The sequence below is a fragment of the Uranotaenia lowii genome, chromosome 1 (assembly GCF_029784155.1).
Source record: "Uranotaenia lowii strain MFRU-FL chromosome 1, ASM2978415v1, whole genome shotgun sequence".
Lineage (NCBI taxonomy): Eukaryota > Metazoa > Arthropoda > Insecta > Diptera > Culicidae > Uranotaenia > Uranotaenia lowii.
In genome coordinates this window covers 4,640,035-4,660,147 of record NC_073691.1, presented here as the reverse complement: position 1 = coordinate 4,660,147, position 20,113 = coordinate 4,640,035, and the positions used below count along the sequence as shown (strand labels likewise).

The following is a 20,113-nucleotide window of genomic DNA, read 5'->3' as shown; positions in this document are numbered from 1 at the left end:
TATCGACAGCTTTTACTGCTTGTGTGATTCTTTACCCAGCACCTGCTGGCTGTTTGTAGTAAGTGACGAAGAAGCCACATTGCTACCCACAACCAGCTCAGATGGGTCGAACACATGAGGTTGCGTCCGACCGGGCAAAAAATCACACAAGCAGCGCTCACAAGTGCTGTTTTTATTGCTTAACCAATTCTATCGATGCGTGCTACTCGTTCAGGTACATCAGATGGTTGCTACTTATTGTTTTTTCGCATATTATCCATCCGATGCCTTACTTTTTCGCCAAGTGCCTCGTGTTGAATCGTATTGTTATTTGTTTTCCCATTTTCCCCCTTCTTTAGCCAATTGATTTTGTTATCTTATTTTGATCGCCGCTGGGATATATTCTTATCTAAGTTTATGGCATTTCGGCAAATTGAAATTCTGAGAGCAATTAAGACAGAAATGAAAAATTGATAGGTGGAAAGGTCAAAGCTAGAGCGCTTTGGGTAGAAGAAACGAATAGATGTCGATAACACAATGCCCTGCTCACAATTTTCACCATCTATTCGTTTCTTCTACCCAAAGCGCTCTAGCTTTGACCTTTCCACCTATCAATTTTTCATTTCTGTCTTAATTGCTCTCTAACTAGAATTTCAATTTGCCGAAATGCCATAAACTTAGATAAGAATATATCCCAGCGGCGATCAAAATAAGATAACAGAATGTGAAAAAAGAATATGATCTGAATTAATCAATTTCTCATGATAACACCCATAAACAATTTGATTCGTCACCGAATAAAATAACTCTTTTCTCAGACAATATAGAACTAAAATGGATATAAAAAACGTAAGTTTTTCTATTTCACTGCTAGGTGGATTAATCAATTTTTCAAGAAAAAACTAATTTTATAGCCCTTGTAATGTCAGTTATTTTTCTCGAAGACACTACAGGTCTAAAACGCATAGTTTAGGCAGAAAATAGTTTTGATCGCCTTTTTCATATTTTACCCCTGTGTGCCGCACGATCGCCGCGATCGCAAATCAAATCATCCCCGCTTGCGTTCTTTTCTTATGCCAATTATGGTATGTTATTGATGACTCATGATTGGCATAAAGGTTGAATTTTGGGTGTATGACATTTTGGTACAATAATAGTATGACAGTATGATCGTACGATAATATGAAGGTATTTGGCATGACAGTTTAATAGTTTAAAAATATGATAAAATGATAACATGATAGTGTGATATAATTACTCAAAATTGGAAATGTGAAAATAGAAAATGACCTGAACTGTCCAATTTCTCATGATATCACCCATAAACGATTTGATTCGTCACCGAATAAAATAGCTCCGGTACCGAAACAAAATGGATTCTTCCATCAAAAGGCTGCATGTATTGAAAGCATTCCAGCCTTCCACCAATCTCGTACTTATTCCGGTGCGACTGAAGCGTTTAAATCGGAGAGCCACCGCCACTCACCAACATCCGCCGATGGAAGTGGATTGGCAAATTAAAATAAATGAGAATTTTGTTCCGAATCCCTTGGCTTTGGTTTGAAACCACAGAAATGTGTCCCACTTATGGTGTCCACTGGACTGAACTGGAAACTGGCACCGCATTTTCGTGTCCTTTTCTAGTAAAGGATTTTCCCGTGATGCCTTTCAAAAAGAAATCAGAGGAAAAAACGAAATCTCGATAAGCGGGAACCACTTTTTGCCGCAATACGGGCGCAAAATTGAAGAAGGCACGATACTTCTGCAGGGCCGGGGAAATTTCAAGACCTGTAATGGACCTATGACCATTATCGGTATGTGACCAGCACCGTTTTTCATCCATAAATTGGATTGATCAACAGGATGAATTTGTTCGTTCGGGGAATTTTCACTTTGCTAGTTACTTTGAGGGCTGCTCTAGATGGATGGGATGGGATGGATGAATGGGAGCTGCAAACACAAATGAACATAATAAGACTTTTTTCTAGCCGTAAATTTTTAGCGACATCTGTCAATGACTAGTTTAAGCTTAAAATTTTATCTTTTTTAGTGAAAAACGAATTCATTTGAGTTTTTTTTCCAGGACTATTCATCAGAGAAAAATCAAACGTGACTTCTGGGAAATAAGTTGAAGAACATGAGTCATGATAAAATATCAGTGTATTGAAAGGCAAAAAATAATAAACAAAATCCTTTTGAAAGCATGCGGCAATCGGTCGCGGCGTGACTAAAGAATATATGCAGATTTTTGCCGGTACAGTAATAATTTAAATTTGAATTTCAATGGATCAAGGATGGTGTTGGTGTTGTGTATGTTAATGAATTTTGTTTTTTTTTTCTTATTTTGCTTTTTTCTGTTAAAGTGTATCATATCGGAAAGGTGGTAACCTACTTTGTAATTATTCCGTCACGATAATATGCCAATCGATGTTGTACTGTGTTTTTTTTATCCTGGGAGCCGGCCAATCGGGTTGGTGTTGTTAGATGTTTTGTTTGTGGGAAAGAGATTTGTTGTTTGGCGACCGTGATAATATGTACTACTCGTATGTATATTTGTTTTTGTTTCTGGCTTTTATCAGTATGAATTTCGCTTACTGTTTTGCATATCTAAGCTACGAGTTTTGACTGCGAGGATCTATTATAATTTCACACCGTATGTAGACACATTAGCGACAACAACGCGACAAGCAACAACACATATTCGGCTACAATGTCTAGAAAATAAATAAAAGAAAACACTTTGAGTATCTCAGAACAAATGAAAGCAAATAGATAATTCAAAAACATTGCAAGCAACAGAAGCAACAGACAGTCCTTAAAGAAAATTGTCAAGATTACCAATATATATAAAAAAAATCCGAATTGTAAAATTATCAAAATTGTAACAATTGTCGAAATTATCAATATTTACATTTTTGTCAAAATTGACTAAATGGTCATAATTGTCAATACTGTTAAACTTGTGAAAATTGACAAAATTGATTAATTTATCAATATTAGAAAATGTCAAAAATGTCAAAAATGTCAACTGTAAAATAGTTTTCAAAATTATTTAAATTATCAAGCTATGAAACTTCTAAAAATTGTCAAAAGTTTTCAAGATTTTATCAAGATTGTCAAAATTGACAAAACAGTCAAATTTTTCAAAACTATATGACAAAATTGCCAAAATTGTCAAAATTATAAAAAATTTTAAATTAGCGAAATTGTCGAAAACTTTCAAAAATGTTGAAATAGCCGATATTTTCAAATTGTCGAAATTATCGAAATTTTCAAAATTGTCAAAACTTTCAAAACTGTTAGAATTGTCAAAATTGGCAAAATTGTCAAAATTTGTCAAATTTTAAAATTTATCAAAATTGTCAAAATTTACAAAATTTATAAAATTGTCAAAATTGTCAAAATTATCAAAATTTTAAAAAATATCTGTGAAATCGTCCAAATTGTCAAAATTGTCAAGATTGTCGAAATTGGAAAAAAATTCGAAATAGTCAAAATTGACGAAATTGGCAAATTTGTCGGAGTTGTCAAAATTAGCAAATTTGTCAAATCGGTCAAAATTGTTGAAATTGTAAACATTGTCCAAATTACTAAATTGGGGAGATAGTCAAAATTGTCAAAACTTTCTAAATTATCTAAATTTTCAAACAGTCAATATTATCAAAATTATAAAAATTGTTAAAATTATAAAGAGTGTCAAAATTATGATAATTGACAAAATTATCAAAATTGAAAAAATTGACGAAATGGTGAATTTGAAAAAACTGTCAAAGTTATCAAAATTGTCAAAATTATAAAAATTGTCCAAATTAACGAAATTGTCAAAATTGGCAAAGTTGTGGAAATTGGATTGACGAAATTGTCCAAACTGTCAAAATTTTCAAAATTGTAAAATTTGTCAAATTTGTTTGAATTGTCGAAATTGGCAAACTTATCAAATCTGTCAAAATAACCAAAATTGTCAAAACTGTCAAAGCTGTCAAAACTGTCAACATTGATCAAATTGTCGAAATTGTCAAAATGTTCAAAATTGTCAAAATTATTAAAACTGTCAAAATGGTCAAAATTGTCAAAACTGTTAAAATTATCAAAGTATCAAAAATGTCTTACTTTTCAAAATTGTAAAAATTGTTGAAACCGTCAAAATTTCCAAATTTGTCAAAATTAACTAAATTAACGAAATTATCGAAATTGTCAATCTGTCAGAATTGCCACATTTGTCGAAATTGTTAAACTAAGCCAAAATTGCCAAAATTGACGAAATTGTCAAAATTTTCAAAATTGACGAAATTGTAAAATTTGTCAAAATTGTCGAAATTGTTAAAATTGGCAAATTTGTCAGATCTGTTAAAATTATCAAAATCGTTAAAACTGTCAAAATTGCCAAAACTGTCAAAATGGTCAACATTGTCCAAATTGTCAAAATTGTTAAAATTGGCAAATTTGTTAAATCTGTTAAAATTATCAAAATCGTTAAAACTGTCAAAATTGTCCAAATGATTAAAATTATTGCAATTGTCAAAATTTGTCAAAATTTTAACATTGTCAAAATTAGGGAATTTTTCCAATCCCCAAAACTATCAAAATGGTTCAAATTGTCAAAACTGTCAAAATTGTGAACATAGTTCAAATGATTAAAATTGTCAACATTGTCAAGATTGTCAAAATTATTGAAATTGTTAAAATTGCCAAAATTGCCAAAATTTTCAAAATGGTCAAAATTTTAAAAAATGTTAAAATGGTCAAAATTGTCAATTTTTAAACAATTATCAAAATGGTTCAAAATTGCAAAATTTTCAAAAATGTCAAAAATGTCAATATTGTCAAGATTGTCAAAAATGACTCAATTGCCTAAATTTACCAAATTGTCAGAAGTGTACAGGGTGAAATTTAACCCTTTTAAATTTTTACCGATTTTTGATGAATGTTCAAATGTTTAAATTTTTAGAATTTGCATGATAATCAAAATTGTAATTTTTTTCTAATAGAAGTGTCAAAATTTACCAAAGTTCTAAAAATTTACGTAAATTTATATAAACAGGTCCAAAAGTGTACAGATTTTGTCCAGAGCTTGACAATTTTTTTCTAAATTTCATCAAAAAAATTTTTAAATGGTGTTTATTTTTCTAAATTTATATAATTATAACTTTTAGACGAACATCAAAAATTGGACAAATTATCCTTTAAAGCCTTGTAAAGCCCAAAAAAATTTTAGAGACTCACTCAGATTTTTCTAACTTCTTTTAGATTAATTCCTCTTTTTCAGAAAAAAAAACAAATAAAAAATTTTGATTCATTTTTTCGGAAATCTTTCCATTGAGGACTGTAGTAGAAAAAGTGTAAAGCTTATCTGTAGAAAACATGCAATTTTTTTAAATTAAAATTATCTGATTGAAAGTTAAAAAAAACTACTTCCTAGACATCAGCAAAGCTTTAGACAAAGTCTATCAATATGCATATCGTTTGAGGCAACTATGGCTACATCATTCCTAGCACAGAGAACAAACGACCAGCGAAAAACCCCTTAATTTATGCAAATGTTGAATCGCGAATTGTCAAAAGAATTCTAACTCCATAAAAAATGTAATAGCATGCATAAGAGTATTTTTCTGAGTGTAGTGTCACAGACTTCTACTCACCAGATGCCACTAAGACAACTGTTAGAGACAACTGGATACACTGACATGAAGCCTTTGGGAAGAAAGTTATACTCAATAATTTTCTAAATAGCCATCTAACGTCGACATTATTAAACTACAACTGCAGCCGAATTCCGGGCAAAAAATGTCGTGGAAGAAAAGAAATTATTGAAGACATTTTTAAAATTATCTTGGAATTCCGGTGAATTTAAAGAAGAGGTTTTTTGACGTTTGAAAAAAAACATGATTTTAAATCTCTCCGGATTTTTTTCGTTGTGAAATTGTCTTAGATTGACATTCCGGTCAATTCAAATAAGACATTTTTTTTGACGTTTGAAATAGAAAACGAGATTTTTAATTTCATCGGCATTTTTGCTTCGGAAATTTAAAAAGACAATTCTTTTCAGTGAGGATTTTTGTTAATTCAAACGTTAATACCTATTAAAACTTGAAAATAATGGCGCAAATGATTGTATCATATTACTACGCAAAAAAGTGGTATAAACGCCATGAAAAAGTCGAACTACTTCGGCATCGTTGTAATTTGAAAGATATTAGTAATCCATTTGATATTTCGGATGGAAATTTCGAAAAACTCTATCGAATGCTAAAAGGTTTGGCTGAGAAGTTTATTAACTTATTTGATCAACCATTGAACGCTATCCCATTTAAGGATGAAAGAACCACAACAATTCCGGGACATTTACAAGTTCTAACAACATTGTGATATCTTGGCTCAGGTAATCGATTAAACCTAATTAATTGTACTTCGTCAAATTATGTGGTAAAATTATTAACATCGTCGCAGTTCAACACATTGTCTACAAACACGTAACTCTCCAGCTTCATTTTTCAAAATGTTCGAATATGCCTTCAACATTCAACGATATGATTTTTTTAAATCAAAATGCATGCACGGTTGTGAGCAAGATTTGAAGTAATTTATCTAGCAATAGGGAACATTGCTGTTATAAATAGTTTTCAGTATTTCAAATATAATTATAATCTAATAACCATGCTCAATATCAGGAAACAAACTAACATGGGAGAAAGACGGTGCCAACAATAAGTCGTTTTGAAAAGTCTCACCGACAAAAAACGTCAAAGACGTCTAGCGGTGAATAGGTGAACTATACTTTTTTCTTCTCTTAAATTTGTTTTTTTTTCTTTCTCTTTACTTTTTCGGAATCAGCCAAGAAGAAAAGACATTTTTATGAAGAGAACGACAATTTTAGAATTTCTTTTCTAGAAGAGATTTATGGTGATTTTCTTCAAGTACCGGAATTCGGCTGCTGGACTCTCCGAAACGTTGACATAAAATTACCCTCTATTTACCGCAAACGCTTACACCCAACACAGATGTAGCCGGTATGTGTAGTTCTAGTAAACAAAAATAAATGAAGCTCGTCGTCTGTTCTCCTATTTAATTTATTCACGCTTAAAAATTTCTACGCAAGCAAGGCACTAATAAAACCACTCAAAGCCTGGGCTTATTTTCGGTTGGAATTTTGACTTCCTCAATTACCAATTTTCTTTGCTTCACCTCGCGGTGGCGACTGGTGCCGTTACTAGTAGGGTCAAACTGCGGTAACTGTTGATGTTGTTGCAGTTGCTGCTGCTGCTGGTGCATTTTCCAATTACGTACAATCGATGCCAATTGGAGTGCAGAGGAGGACGCGGGATTCATTTTGAGGGGGCGGTGCTGTTGCTATTGTTGTTGTTATTGATATAGAAAGTTGTGTGCAGTTGCTGTTCTGTGCATGTTCTGCTGTACGACATTTGTATTTTAGGTTAGAGTTTGGTTGAACAATTTAGATAGCATTGTTTTGAGTTATAATTGTTAAAACTTGACAAGAGAGGGACACTTTCGGATACAGGGATTCGTTTTTTATCTCTTCGGATGGTTGAACATTTAGTGATATAGAAACATTTATTGTGCAGTTGTAGTCGATTGCAAAGTAACGGGTGTCTGTACAACGCAGGACAAAAGGGATTTGATGGGTGTATCGTGGAAATTTTGACAGCTGGATTTCTATTGTTGTTGACAAACCAAATCCTTTTTTCTTTGTTAACATAGATTAAGAGTGTACTGGGTGTAGATGGAAAAAGTATTTACAGAAAACATTTCTTGCCACACAGCGTCTGAAATTAGATGAGCACACGCACACACACGCTGGATGAGACAAAGGAAAAAAAATCTGGGATCGGTTCGAGTTGGATCAGTTAGGCTCGAGTGAGTATTGACAATAATTCGGCTAGGGGTGAATTGTTTAGGGGGGAATAGACATCAATTTGACACTTACCTGGGTCCTGAGCTGAGTTTTTCACTTAATAAAATCGGTTCTACAAACTAGTAGGCACTGCGTCCTCTACTGTCCGTTAGAAGAACTAAAAATCCATCCACTGTCACTACTATGGGCTACTTCTAAAACATTTAAACACGCAATTTTCACACTTAGCAGGCCGTGTCTTTATGTACAAGAGAACCTGGCGATTTCTGACAGTTGGAGAATAAATTATCGTCTAGAGCTGATTAAATTTTTTCCAACTTTCTTACTTAGAAAGAATTTCTCTCACCTCTCACGACGATTGTACTACCAAATGACTGTTCCGTCCTTCGAGCACAGATGGTTGAATCAATTGAGCGGTCCGGAAGTCCTTTTGTTTTTTTTCTTTTAGTGGAACACTTTTATTTGCAACTTATATCCATTTCTTTCTAGCAGCAACGAGAACATTTCAAATTGTTTTATCACCGGGTCAAAATCTCAGCTCGAACGAACTGTCCCCATTTGGTTTCATTCACACCGGGATATAGCTCAACAAAACACGCACACAACGCCGCCAAACACGCTGTAATTTTCCACTGGAGTTCACTGTTTTTTTTTGTTTCGTTTTTCAAACCTTTCGGTGAGTTTACTTTTGTTTATCACCTGTTTTTAATTGTCACAAATTAGTTTTTCTTCAAGCACAACCAGACGTTTAACCTTATCGGTAATAAAAAGCTTCCAGTTCGAAATCACTGTAAAAGGTAATCAAAGTAAGCCGTTACTGCTTTGATGTCGAGACGATGATGGCCAAAGGTGCATTCACACCGACCGACCGCCGAATCAAACTGAGTGCACGTGCATCCAACCATCGACCACCAACATCAAGGACTACTAGACTAATGCTATGTCGGAAGGCAAAACTTCCACAGGACTGGACAGAACAGGACAGTGACCGCCGCGTGGCCGACGGTCTTGGTCACTTTCTTTCCACTGCTGATGACCGTGCCGGCCGCTAGAAGCCTCGTACCGGAAAGAAAATCGGTAGCCGCCCGCCCTGCTGTGTAGACATATAAATTTTCTGCCCGTCGTTGTTTCATTCAAGTCCCTCCGTTTTGCTGAGTTTTTCTCTTTCTATATCCTGGATTTTTTTTTTGCAGCGAATACCTACATAAGCCCACTAGGAATCGGCATACTGATTTCTATGTGAAACATGGAAACACGGGAGTAGATTTCCTGCATTTGTTTTCGGGAAGTTCATTAGAAAAAGTGGTTTCGTGTCTTGTTTTGGAACTTGAAACGAAATTGTCAAAATTTGCTTATTTTTTAAGCAGCAAAATCTTTGAAAATTACTATCTACCCTACGAGGGAAAATGTTCCAAACATTTTATAAATTAATCCTAAGGAATTTTTTTATTTCTCAAATGAATTTTTCGACTATTTTTTTTTTGAACTACACTCAGCCTACTTGTTCGATTTCTGATCGGAATCGACAGGCGACATTCGCATGGTTCAAGTGTAGGTACTGACCGGGCCAATCCATGCGGTCAGTTTAGCAGTCTTCGCAGAGTAGTTTGTTGGTTGGACGCCGTCGTTGGCCTGAATTGGATGGAGTCAATTTTTCGCGGACGGTATTTTCTTCCACGCTAACTTGCTCCTCAGAGTTTTTTTTCAAAAGGCTGTTTGTTAGGATGGTTCATGGCAAGAAAAAACCTCTAAATTAAAAATTTTACTTATAATAAAACTATGAAATTGTGTAACAAATTAAAATCTACTAAGGGGAGAATTTAACTTGTTTCTAAATTTCAACACTCTTTGGTTCTGAAAAAAAATTCTCTTTGGTTGAAAAATCGGTACCAATTTTTTTTAAATTTTGTAAAAATGCAAAATTTTTATAAGGAGTCTGCTGTTTTTGTTTCTTATTCTGCATGGAATCAATGCAAATGAAGCTTAAATATCAGAAAATTTTCTGGCTACAGCTTTATAAAATACCACAAAGCAATGAGAATAAAAAAAAACATCACAAATAGAGAATTTTTTCATAAAAGAAGTCCTACATGAATATAACGATTGCTTTTTTTGATTTTGAATCAATTGTTGTGAACGGTCGATTAATCTGAATCTTCATTTGCTTTAACATGCCTGTCTCTCACAAGAATAGATCAATAACTGATTTGTGTTTTTGTTTAAACCTTGAAGCTTATATTTCAGTGTTGCCACTTATTTGTTCAGTTTATTTTAACAAATCTGCGCTTCTTCCGTCTTATTTACCGGAACTGGCATCATGCCAGAACAAACAAAGCAGTAGCCCTTCAAATCTACGCTTCTTCAGTCCGTCTTATTTCCCGGAACTGGCATTCTAAAACAAACAAAGCAGCAGCCTTTCTAATCTGCGCTTCTTCAGTCCGTCTTATTCACTGAAACTGACATCCTTTTAAAACAAACAGCAGACTTTCAAATCTGCGCTTCTTCAGTACGTCTTATTTACCAGGACTGGCATCATTTCAGAACAAACGAAGAAGCAGCCTTTCTAATCTGCGCTTCTTCAGTCCGTCTTATTTACCGAAACTGACATCCTTTTAAAACAAACAGCAGATTTTCAAATCTGCGCTTCGTCAGTCCGTCTTATTTACCTGGACTGGCATCATTCCAGAACAAACGAAGAAGCAGCCTTTCTAATCTGAGCTTCTTCAGTCCGTCTTATTTACCGAAACTGACATCATTCCAAAACAAACAAAGCAGCAGCCTTTCAAATCTGCGTATCTTCAGTTAGTCTTATTTACCGGAATTGTGATCACTTCAAAACAAACAAAGCAGCAGCCCCTCTAATCTGCACTTCTTCAGTTCGTCTGATACACCTAAACAGACATCCTTTCAAAACAAACAACAGAATTTCAAATCTTCGCTTCTTCAGTCCATCTTATTTACCGGAACTGGCATCATTCCAAAACAAACGAAGCAGCAGCCTTTCAAATATGCTATTCTTCAGTCCATCTTATTTACCTGAACTGGCATCATTCCGAAATAAACAAAACAGCAGCCATTCAAATCTGCGCTTCTTCAGTCTGTCTTGATTACCGGAACTGGCATCTTTTCAAAACAAACTAAGCAGCAGCCTTTCTAATCTGCGCTGCTTCAGTCCGTCTTATTTACCGGAAACGGAATCATTTCAAAACAAACAAAGCAGCAGCCCTTCAAATCTGCGCTTATTCAGTCCGTCTTATTTACCGGAATTGGCATCATTCCAAAACGAACAAAGCAGCAGCACTTCAAATCTGTGCTTCCTCAGTCCATCTTATTAACCGAAACTGGCATCATTCCAAAACTGGCATCATTCCAAAACAAACAAAGTAGCAGCCTTTCAAATTTGCTCTTCTTCAGTCCGTCTTATTTACCAGGACTGGCATCACTCCAGAACAAACAAAGAAGCAGCCTTTCAAATCTGCGCTTCTTCAGTCCGTCTTATTTACCGAAACTAACATCATTCCCAAACAAACAAAGCAGCAGCCTTTGTAATCTGCGCTTCTTCAGTCCGTCTTATTTACCGGAATTGGAATCATTTAAAAACAAACAAAGCAGCAGCCCTCCTAATCTGCGCTTCTTCAGTCCGTCTTATTTACCGGAATTGGCATCATTCCAAAACAAACAAAGCAGCAGCCTTTCAAATCTGCGCCTCTTCAGTCCATCATATTTACCGGAACTGGCATCATTCCAGAGCAAATAAAGCATCAGTCTTTGAAATCTGCGCTCATGGTACCAACTACGCCATGTCGTGAACGGATGATAAATTCCGAATCATAATTCAGAATCTCGCTTCCACCATTCCGTCTCTCACAAGATTAGACCAGGTAAGTCCACACTAGGAGACATTTTATCTGGAGACGGTCTCAGCGACAAGGCTTAACTGATTTGTGTTTTTGAAGCTTCTATTCCAGTGTTGCCACATTTTTGTTTAATTTATGTTTATAACTTTTACTTTTATTTTGTACATTCTTCATCTCACACCAACAAGAAAAAAAATGGAAACAGCGAAATTCTTCGAACAAAATTTTGAATTTTTCATACAAAACTTCAAATGAAGGTAATTTTCTTCAATTATTTTTTTTATGAACAAATTCTGTACAGCTGGCATTGATGTATGTAAATAATATTTGAAAAAGGCTTTTTTTTATTTTTTCTATTATTATTTTAGTTAAGTGCTATTAGTATGAAGACTCCAGCTGCTCCAAAGCGCGAAGCGTCAACTTTTCTCATTTGAGAAAAATGCTGAAAATGTATTGAATTTTTTTTTAATTCAGCTTCCAAAAATGAGTAAAAAATTCTCTCTATCTCAATTGCACCCTAGAAATTGGTTCATATAAATTTCTTTTGATTATTTACTATGGTGCCAACATGACGCCACGCGTCGGATTCCTAACTCGACATATTGCTGTTTGCTGTTTCTAAATCAAAATGATCACTCAAGTAATCAAATTCGACAATTCGAACACTTCGTAATGACAATCGAAGACGCTACCACAAGACCACGGCTAGATATTGTTTTAACTGAAACTAAAACTCAAAGCGGTGATATAATTTTGTAGCAACCCTGCAGGCGCACCCGCCCAACCAGAAAGCCAGCCAGCCAGGAAGGAAGCACCTCAATGCACTTTTTGTGACTTAGGAAATCCAGTTTAAAGTACTTTTGAGCACTTTTGTGCCCTTTTTGTGACTTAAGTTCCTTACAACGTAGATATGCATCACTTTTGCAACTTTCAAGTTCATCAATGAGTTCATATAGTTCACTCAAGGGAATTGGGCAGTTGTTTCTCTTTGTTAATTGGGGTGGAGGAAGGGCTCAAAAGGGCCTGTGGGACCATCACAAAAAAAACCGATTGCAAGTAATTGTGACTACGCCCTTATGTAATTTACAGTACGCGACCAAATAAAATACGCAGCTGCCATCAAAATCCTCAAATCCCTGTAGTTTTTTTTTCGCATAACGAATATCAACTCAAAATATTCTAGAGAATTTTTGTATTTTCGATACACTAACGATTGATGAATAAAAAAATTTCAAAAAATTATTGTATTCTGCACACTTAAACGTAGTTGTATTCAAAATCAATCGCATGGAAAAAAGTTAAGTACGCACTCTTAATAACCTTAACAGATCACTATTTCTCTGTATAGATTTTTGTTCCCTCATCTTATAAATAAAAAAGGATTCAATTCACTGCAAAGCACGTCGAAACTAAAGGTTTCATTATTTCTTTGTTCCAATTCGTTAAAAACGCATTGACAAGCTCATAAAACTCCAGAAACATGTTATCTGAAGCCATCCAAGTAATTTTGAGCTCTTAGGCCTTGAGAAAAGAACACGACTTCACATTCTGACATTCGAGACATTCACGACTTCTGGCAGGAAACTTTCGTATAACGTTACGGAAAGTTAGATTGTATACTCTTTATAAATAAGTATTGCCCAGAAATTAATCATTCTAGGTCAAACAGCAGTTTAACCAAAAAGAAGCCTTGTAACCAGGAGGGCCTAGGTTCAAATCTCGTAGCAAGCATTTTTTTAGGTTCAGAAAAGAGGTAGGCTTAATAGCGGCACTTTATTCAAACAAACGGGAAAATTGTGCATATGGCCTACTTGGATGACGAATGTATTTGATGATTAGCCGACATTAATTGAAGTGAATAAGCTTTTTTGAACCTGTTCCAAGGGACTTTAAAATGCTTGAGAATCATAGATCGGGGCATTGTGTTACCTCTGCCAAAACTGATATACCATTCAATCCCGAAATCCTATTCTGCTTCTGATCACGTGAATTGAATAGTATTTCGATTTTATCATTCTTTTCGGCATTATGAAGCCAATAAAAATGTAATCCTTGAACCACCCTAACTAACGGCACCTATAACGTTCTAGTGTCCTATAGCACAAGAATCGAGCATGGCGAGAAGACCACATCACACAAAGCATTCCCAGCGCCATAGGAGAAGGACTCGACTCGGTAGTTGTTCATTTTTGCAGCACCAGCCTTTTTTGCTTGATTTTCTTCCATTGCTCCACACTTTTGAGACGGTGAGCGTCGATTTAATGTAGCTATGCTTGTGTGTTGGGGTTAAGTTGGGGTCAGTTCACTCAACTTTAAACTCGATTTTTCTTCCACAGTTTCTTCGTTTTTGTTGTTTTTCTTTTAACTAGAGGCAAATTTCCGGTTGATGTAACGATAAACTTTCTTCTGAGTCGATTCCCGTATGTCGTTTAGATTGTTTGATTGAAGCTATAATTAGGGTTTGTTTTCAGAAACCAACAGATTACAGCATAAGCATTATTTTTTGTTCGAAATATTTAACCACTTTTTTTTTTTTGTAAACCAAGATCCTTAAAATTTGCTTTGCACTCAAAAGTTTTAAAATCTCGGACAACAATTCTTTCCGCTATCCGTTTTTCGCTGCTCAACGTCTTTGTGTCCACAAACGGGCACGTTTGTTAGTATAACCCTCCGCCAACCCAGTGGCCTACCGACGAAGAAGCCTACCGGAGGTTTACTAACTATGGGTCTCGAGACCGACAAAACCGGACTAGTCCTGCAAGCGATCCCTGCCAGACTGACCAGATGGGGGTGACCAGTATGCTGGCAAACCACCGACGAACGACACGTCGCCAAATCGGAACCAAGAAACCTACTCCGGGCGCGCGAATAACCTTCCAGCGGCTGTGGCATGTGCGCGACATTCGTGGGAAGGTACCCACTACATAGCCTAGGTAATTGGAAGGCCAGCAAAAGCAAATATGACGGAAAAGCGCGCCCTCTTCTGCGGCTGTGTGAGCTTTAACGAACGAAGGAAATTGGCTGGCTGGCTGACTTTCGGCGGGGGAACAAATTGAGGAAAACAGCAAGTATTCCGACTGACCGCGGAAGAACTTGAGAGGAACCGAAAGTGTTGGCGTGGAAAAATCAACTTCCATATAGAAAGCAACAACTTCAGGCGAGCTGCTGTGACTAAATTTGAATCACGCCTGGCCTAGGGTGGGGAAACTAGCAATAATTAGTGGTCCGTATTTTCTAAGAATCGAAATGCTAATTTCTCAACAGTCAAAAACTCCAAAAAGTTGAAAACGTTCTTAGAATATTTGTACGGAGCCCACAATAATGCGCAATTATTCAGAAAAACATAAAAAATACAATGTTTAAAAATCTAATTATTTTCGCTCAAGCGGAGACTTCCAATTTCTATCTTAAAACGAACTTCAGTAATACAGTACTCGCTCATTAATCGTTGGAACCGAAGGGTGTGTCCGCCTACAGAAAACGTCCAGGGCAATCACTTAAATGCACTTTTGAGAAAATTCGGAAAGAATTTTCTAACGACATTTTTTTTCGATCAAAAAATTCCCTGAAAAGTGAATCAAATCAAATTTTTAGTGGAAGATCGATTTTCGGTATTAGAAGGAGTAGGCTTTGCTCCAGTGATGACGGGTGTGTTTTTCTGAGCAGAAAAACTCAAAACAAAGAAAATTTCCAACAAATTTCGTTAGAAGTGAATCAAATTGTGCGGACCAGAAATTTCCGGATTGGATTACGTACCTGCAGGAGAAGCATTTAGGTTTATTTCGAAGGAGTGTTGAATATTTTTGAAAGTTTAAACTACATCATTTTACAATCAAGCCGTAAATACTATGTTGGAAAGAAAAATGAGAACGCAAATTTATCATTTTCCAGGATACCTCCAATTTTTACCTCCATGTTGATGTTAGAAGAAGAAATAGTAGAAGAAGGAAGATCGATTTTCGGCATTAAATCTGGGATCAACAGCCGCAAAAGGTTTTATCTGTACAAACCGTCCACTGTTTCGGCAATTTTTTTTTCGTGAAAATTCAACAATACTTTGAATTGGCACAGGAAGGTTTCTATAAAAAAAGACCTTAGTTTTTATTGAATTTTTGATGAGTTGTTGTTAAAATCCCGAGATTCGAAGTGAAATTGGCATAAGAGGCATGAATCTATTTACTAGCTGAATTTACCCGGTGTTTCTCGAGTTCGCACAAAACGTAAATCGAAAGGCATTAAAATCTTCGAATTTGTGAAATTTCCATCACTATGTATTTATTCAAATGAAACATTCCATTTGAGTATTTGAACATGCACTAATAGTCAAAGCTTCCAACTAAAATAACTGAAGTCAACCAACTTTGATAGACTAAATCGCTAAAGAAAAATACTCCAAGATCAACCCTAGCACCCGATTCAGATGGCGTTTGGCCATGGTGTTGGGAAATTTTCAGCTGCTTGAATAAATATGAGCTTTCACCTGCGGTCAAGCCCTACGGTTGTTTTAGGAAGAGTCAGTCAGTTGTTTTTGATGTCGCTATACCGTCGCCGTTTTTTTTCGTCGTTTTCTTTTTCTCCTTTTTCTCGGTTCATTCCCGAGTGTAGTTAGGTCGAGGCCAAATTGCAACACTCCGTCGAAAAAATGCGGCATGGATATGATAATAAATTTAGGACCCCCATTCTGCTCGTTTATTTTCTTGTTTTTTTTTTTTTGTTACATGTTCCTACACGGTATTACAGAAGCAACTAACGGACAACGGACAATTCACAGGGCGGAAAAATAATGATCTCTTAAAATTATGGTTTGCATAAATTTGCCACCCTGTTTAGGAGTAGCAGCAGCAAGATTCTGATAGCACTATCAAGTCATATTTTTTTCGTTTTAACGTTGATATTTTGCTGCTTGCTGCTCTGATTGGGTGGGACCTATCCAAAGGGGAAAAATACTGCTGGTTTGACCTTGCAAGACGAGAGTCATTCGAGGGAACAAGTTAGGTCCTGGTTAACCAACAGCAAGCCCGATAGTCACGTCGTCGTCGTCGTCGTCAGAGCCTAATTTGTGTTGACAGGCTTTCCACCACCGAATTCCTCAATGCTTGTGCCTTTTCGGTGACCTGCCTGGCGGTGTGTTAATTAAAAACAGCGTGTTAACACGACAAAGTTTCACAGCAAAGTTTCCTCTCGACGAATGAGTCCTAGCAGTAGCGAAATTGATCTTAAGTTTTTTAAAGGGGAAAGAAAACAACTTAAAATTTGTTGCCTAAATAGGCAAATTTGTTGAAATTTTATTGTACAAACTGATATTTTTTTATTTAATTTTCATATAAACACCTTTTTTTTAAACAAAACTCTTGATGAACTTAAAAAAAAAGACCAAAAAAGGCACAGCAAATTTACTCTATGGAGCCACTCATATAAAAAAAAATCAAGAAAATAACTCCACTAACGCTGAGAAAATATTGAACTGGCATTCTCAACACAAAATATATTTGATTGCCTAAAACAGTATCGCGTAGTGTAAACTTTATAAAGTTCTACTAATTTGGAGAACAAACAGTGTTAATTTTTGCTCTCTGGAGCCGCTACTTATTTAAATTAAAAATTCAAGTTTAGGAGATTTCCCATCTGTTAAGTCACTTCCTTAATTTCCTTTCAAATCCGTGTCTACAGGAAACTAAAACAAAAAATCAAGTTAATTTAACAGTGAACCAATTCTTTTAATCAAACTACCGAAATTGTTACCTCTTGCTCTCTGGAGCCACCATTAGTTGAAATTTCTTGTTATTCAAAATTCGTTTTTTTTTTTCATTTCACAAACCAAATTAATTTTGATCTATTATTCAAACCACTTTAAGGGGAGGTCAGCATAATTAAATCCTGGGTCGCTCGATGATAGGTACCGCACTCGGCCGAAAAAAAACCGACAATACTCGCGAAATTTTCCCCGATAGCGCAGACACCGTCAGCAGCGTGGCCTTAATAACGTTACGTTAAAAAAAGCTTAAGATAAATATACCTCGCCTCTTCCGAAAAAAAAATAATGGCGTGAAATATTCCATCACTACACGCTGTTTTTCCGTTCGGCACAATTTTTCACTCGCAAGCAACGGAAACATGCCCCAATCTGTATCTCTCACGAAAACGCTTCGAAGGTTAATTAAATCGTAATTTTCGATACACATTCCGTCGTTGTACCTTGTGACAGTTATTAACGATACCCACAAGTAGAACTGGGTGGGTTTTTTTTTTGCCTCTAACGCAGTAGGCGGCATTCGAGAGCGCACGCACATCCTTTGCTTTGATTTCGTTCCTTTTTTTTCTCTCTTTACGACAATATAACGAGAAAAAAAAGTTTGGTGCAGACCAAAAAAATAACTCAGCAACCTTCGAAGATCGATGCCGGCTCCTTTTCGAGTGGGACCAGCAGCAATCCAGTATGCCTTGAATTCATTCAAGGTAAACGTGCGTTAGTTTTGGGGATTGGGTTGCTTCGATTTTTGTTTTTCCTTTCTCATTTTGGAGGTAGCATTTTCCTAAACTTACATCTGAATCGATTTCCTTTAGTTTACCTTCCCCCTCGCTCCCTCATTACCGATTCTTTTGTTGATTTCTTGCTGACTGTTAGTAATCTCGGCCTCAAGCAAGCGACCAAGACGACGACGACGACCAATTCTCGTCCATTCATTGACGCTCTCCAAAAATGGTGCTGGCGGTGGTGTCGAAAATTTCGATTAATTAAGCTTTTGTTTTTGCTCTGATGGCGTCATAAGTCGAAGCCAAATCGGGCGCGTGGCTCTTTTCTGGACGAACTTTTCTGATTTCCATAGCTATCTGGAGCTAGGCCAACACACCATAAACTCTGGCTTGTTCTTTTTCCTCCTCAAGGTGAAATAAGGTGTTCTTCGTTTTCTTCCATCAGCTGGTAGCAATGTACGAAATTCGATAATATCGGTTTTGGATCTATACTGATTTAAAACAGGAATCTTGCTACCAGATCTGATCTATGTAAATATTTTGTACAAAATATCTCGGATTTTTTTTGCCATTTTTGTGATTTTTGTGATTTTTGTCATTTTTGTCATTTTTGTCATTTTTGTCATTTTTGTCATCTTTGTCATTTTTGTCATCTTTGTCATTTTTGTCATTTTTGTCATTTTTGTCATTTTTGTCATTTTTGTCATTTTTGTCATTTTTGTCATTTTTGTCATTTTTGTCATTTTTGTCATTTTTGTCATTTTTGTCATTTTTGTCATTTTTGTCATTTTTGTCATTTTTGTCATTTTTGTCATTTTTGTCATTTTTGTCATTTTTGTCATTTTTATCATTTTTGTCATTTTTGTCATTTTTGTCATTTTTGTCATTTTTGTCATTTTTGTCATTTTTGTCATTTTTGTCATTTTTGTCATTTTTGTCATTTTTGTCATTTTTGTCATTTTTGTCATTTTTGTCATTTTTGTCATTTTTGTCATTTTTGTCATTTTTGTCATTTTTGTCATTTTTGTCATTTTTGTCATTTTTGTCATTTTTGTCATTTTTGTCATTTTTGTCATTTTTGTCATTTTTGTCATTTTTGTCATTTTTGTCATTTTTGTCATTTTTGTCATTTTTGTCATTTTTGTCATTTTTGTCATTTTTGTCATTTTTGTCATTTTTGTCATTTTTGTCATTTTTGTCATTTTTGTCATTTTTGTCATTTTTGTCATTTTTGTCATTTTTGTCATTTTTGTCATTTTTGTCATTTTTGTCATTTTTGTCATTTTTGTCATTTTTGTCATTTTTGTCATTTTTGTCATTTTTGTCATTTTTGTCATTTTTGTCATTTTTGTCATTTTTGTCATTTTTGTCATTTTTGTCATTTTTGTCATTTTTGTCATTTTTGTCATTTTTGTCATTTTTGTCATTTTTGTCATTTTTGTCATTTTGGTCATTTTGGTCATTTTTGTCATTTTTGTCATTTTTGTCATTTTTGTCATTTTTGTCATTTTTGTCATTTTTGTCATTTTTGTCATTTTTGTCATTTTTGTCATTTTTGTCATTTTTGTCATTTTTGTCATTTTTGTCATTTTTGTCATTTTTGTCATTTTTGTCATTTTTGTCATTTTTGTCATTATTGTCATTTTTGTCATTTTTGTCATTTTTGTCATTTTTTGTCATTTTTGTCATTTTTGTCATTTTTGTCATTTTTGTCATTTTTGTCATTTTTGTCATTTTTGTCATTTTTATCATTTTTGTCATTTTTGTCATTTTTGTCATTTTTGTCATTTTTGTCATTTTTGTCATTTTTGTCATTTTTGTCATTTTTGTCATTTTTGTCATTTTTGTCATTTTTGTCATTTTTGTCATTTTTGTCATTTTTGTCATTTTTGTCATTTTTGTCATTTTTGTCATTTTTGTCATTTTTGTCATT

At 35.0% G+C, this 20,113-nt stretch overlaps 1 protein-coding gene across 3 annotated transcripts in view; it reads right to left on the bottom strand.

Annotated features, from left to right (window-relative positions):
- The window catches only part of LOC129753316 (echinoderm microtubule-associated protein-like CG42247), a 128,901-nt gene that overhangs the window by 91,146 nt on the left and 17,642 nt on the right, over nt 1-20,113 (bottom strand). For 2 of the 3 annotated variants that reach the window (XM_055749119.1, XM_055749125.1), the window contains exon 1: nt 7,144-7,463. The exons of the other annotated variant lie outside the window; for it this stretch is intronic. In XM_055749119.1, the coding sequence (XP_055605094.1) occupies nt 7,144-7,305 (162 nt within the window). In that variant the 5' untranslated portion in view covers nt 7,306-7,463. Of the gene's footprint in view, nt 1-7,143; nt 7,464-20,113 lie in introns of those variants that run through there. 3 annotated transcript variants of the gene reach the window in all.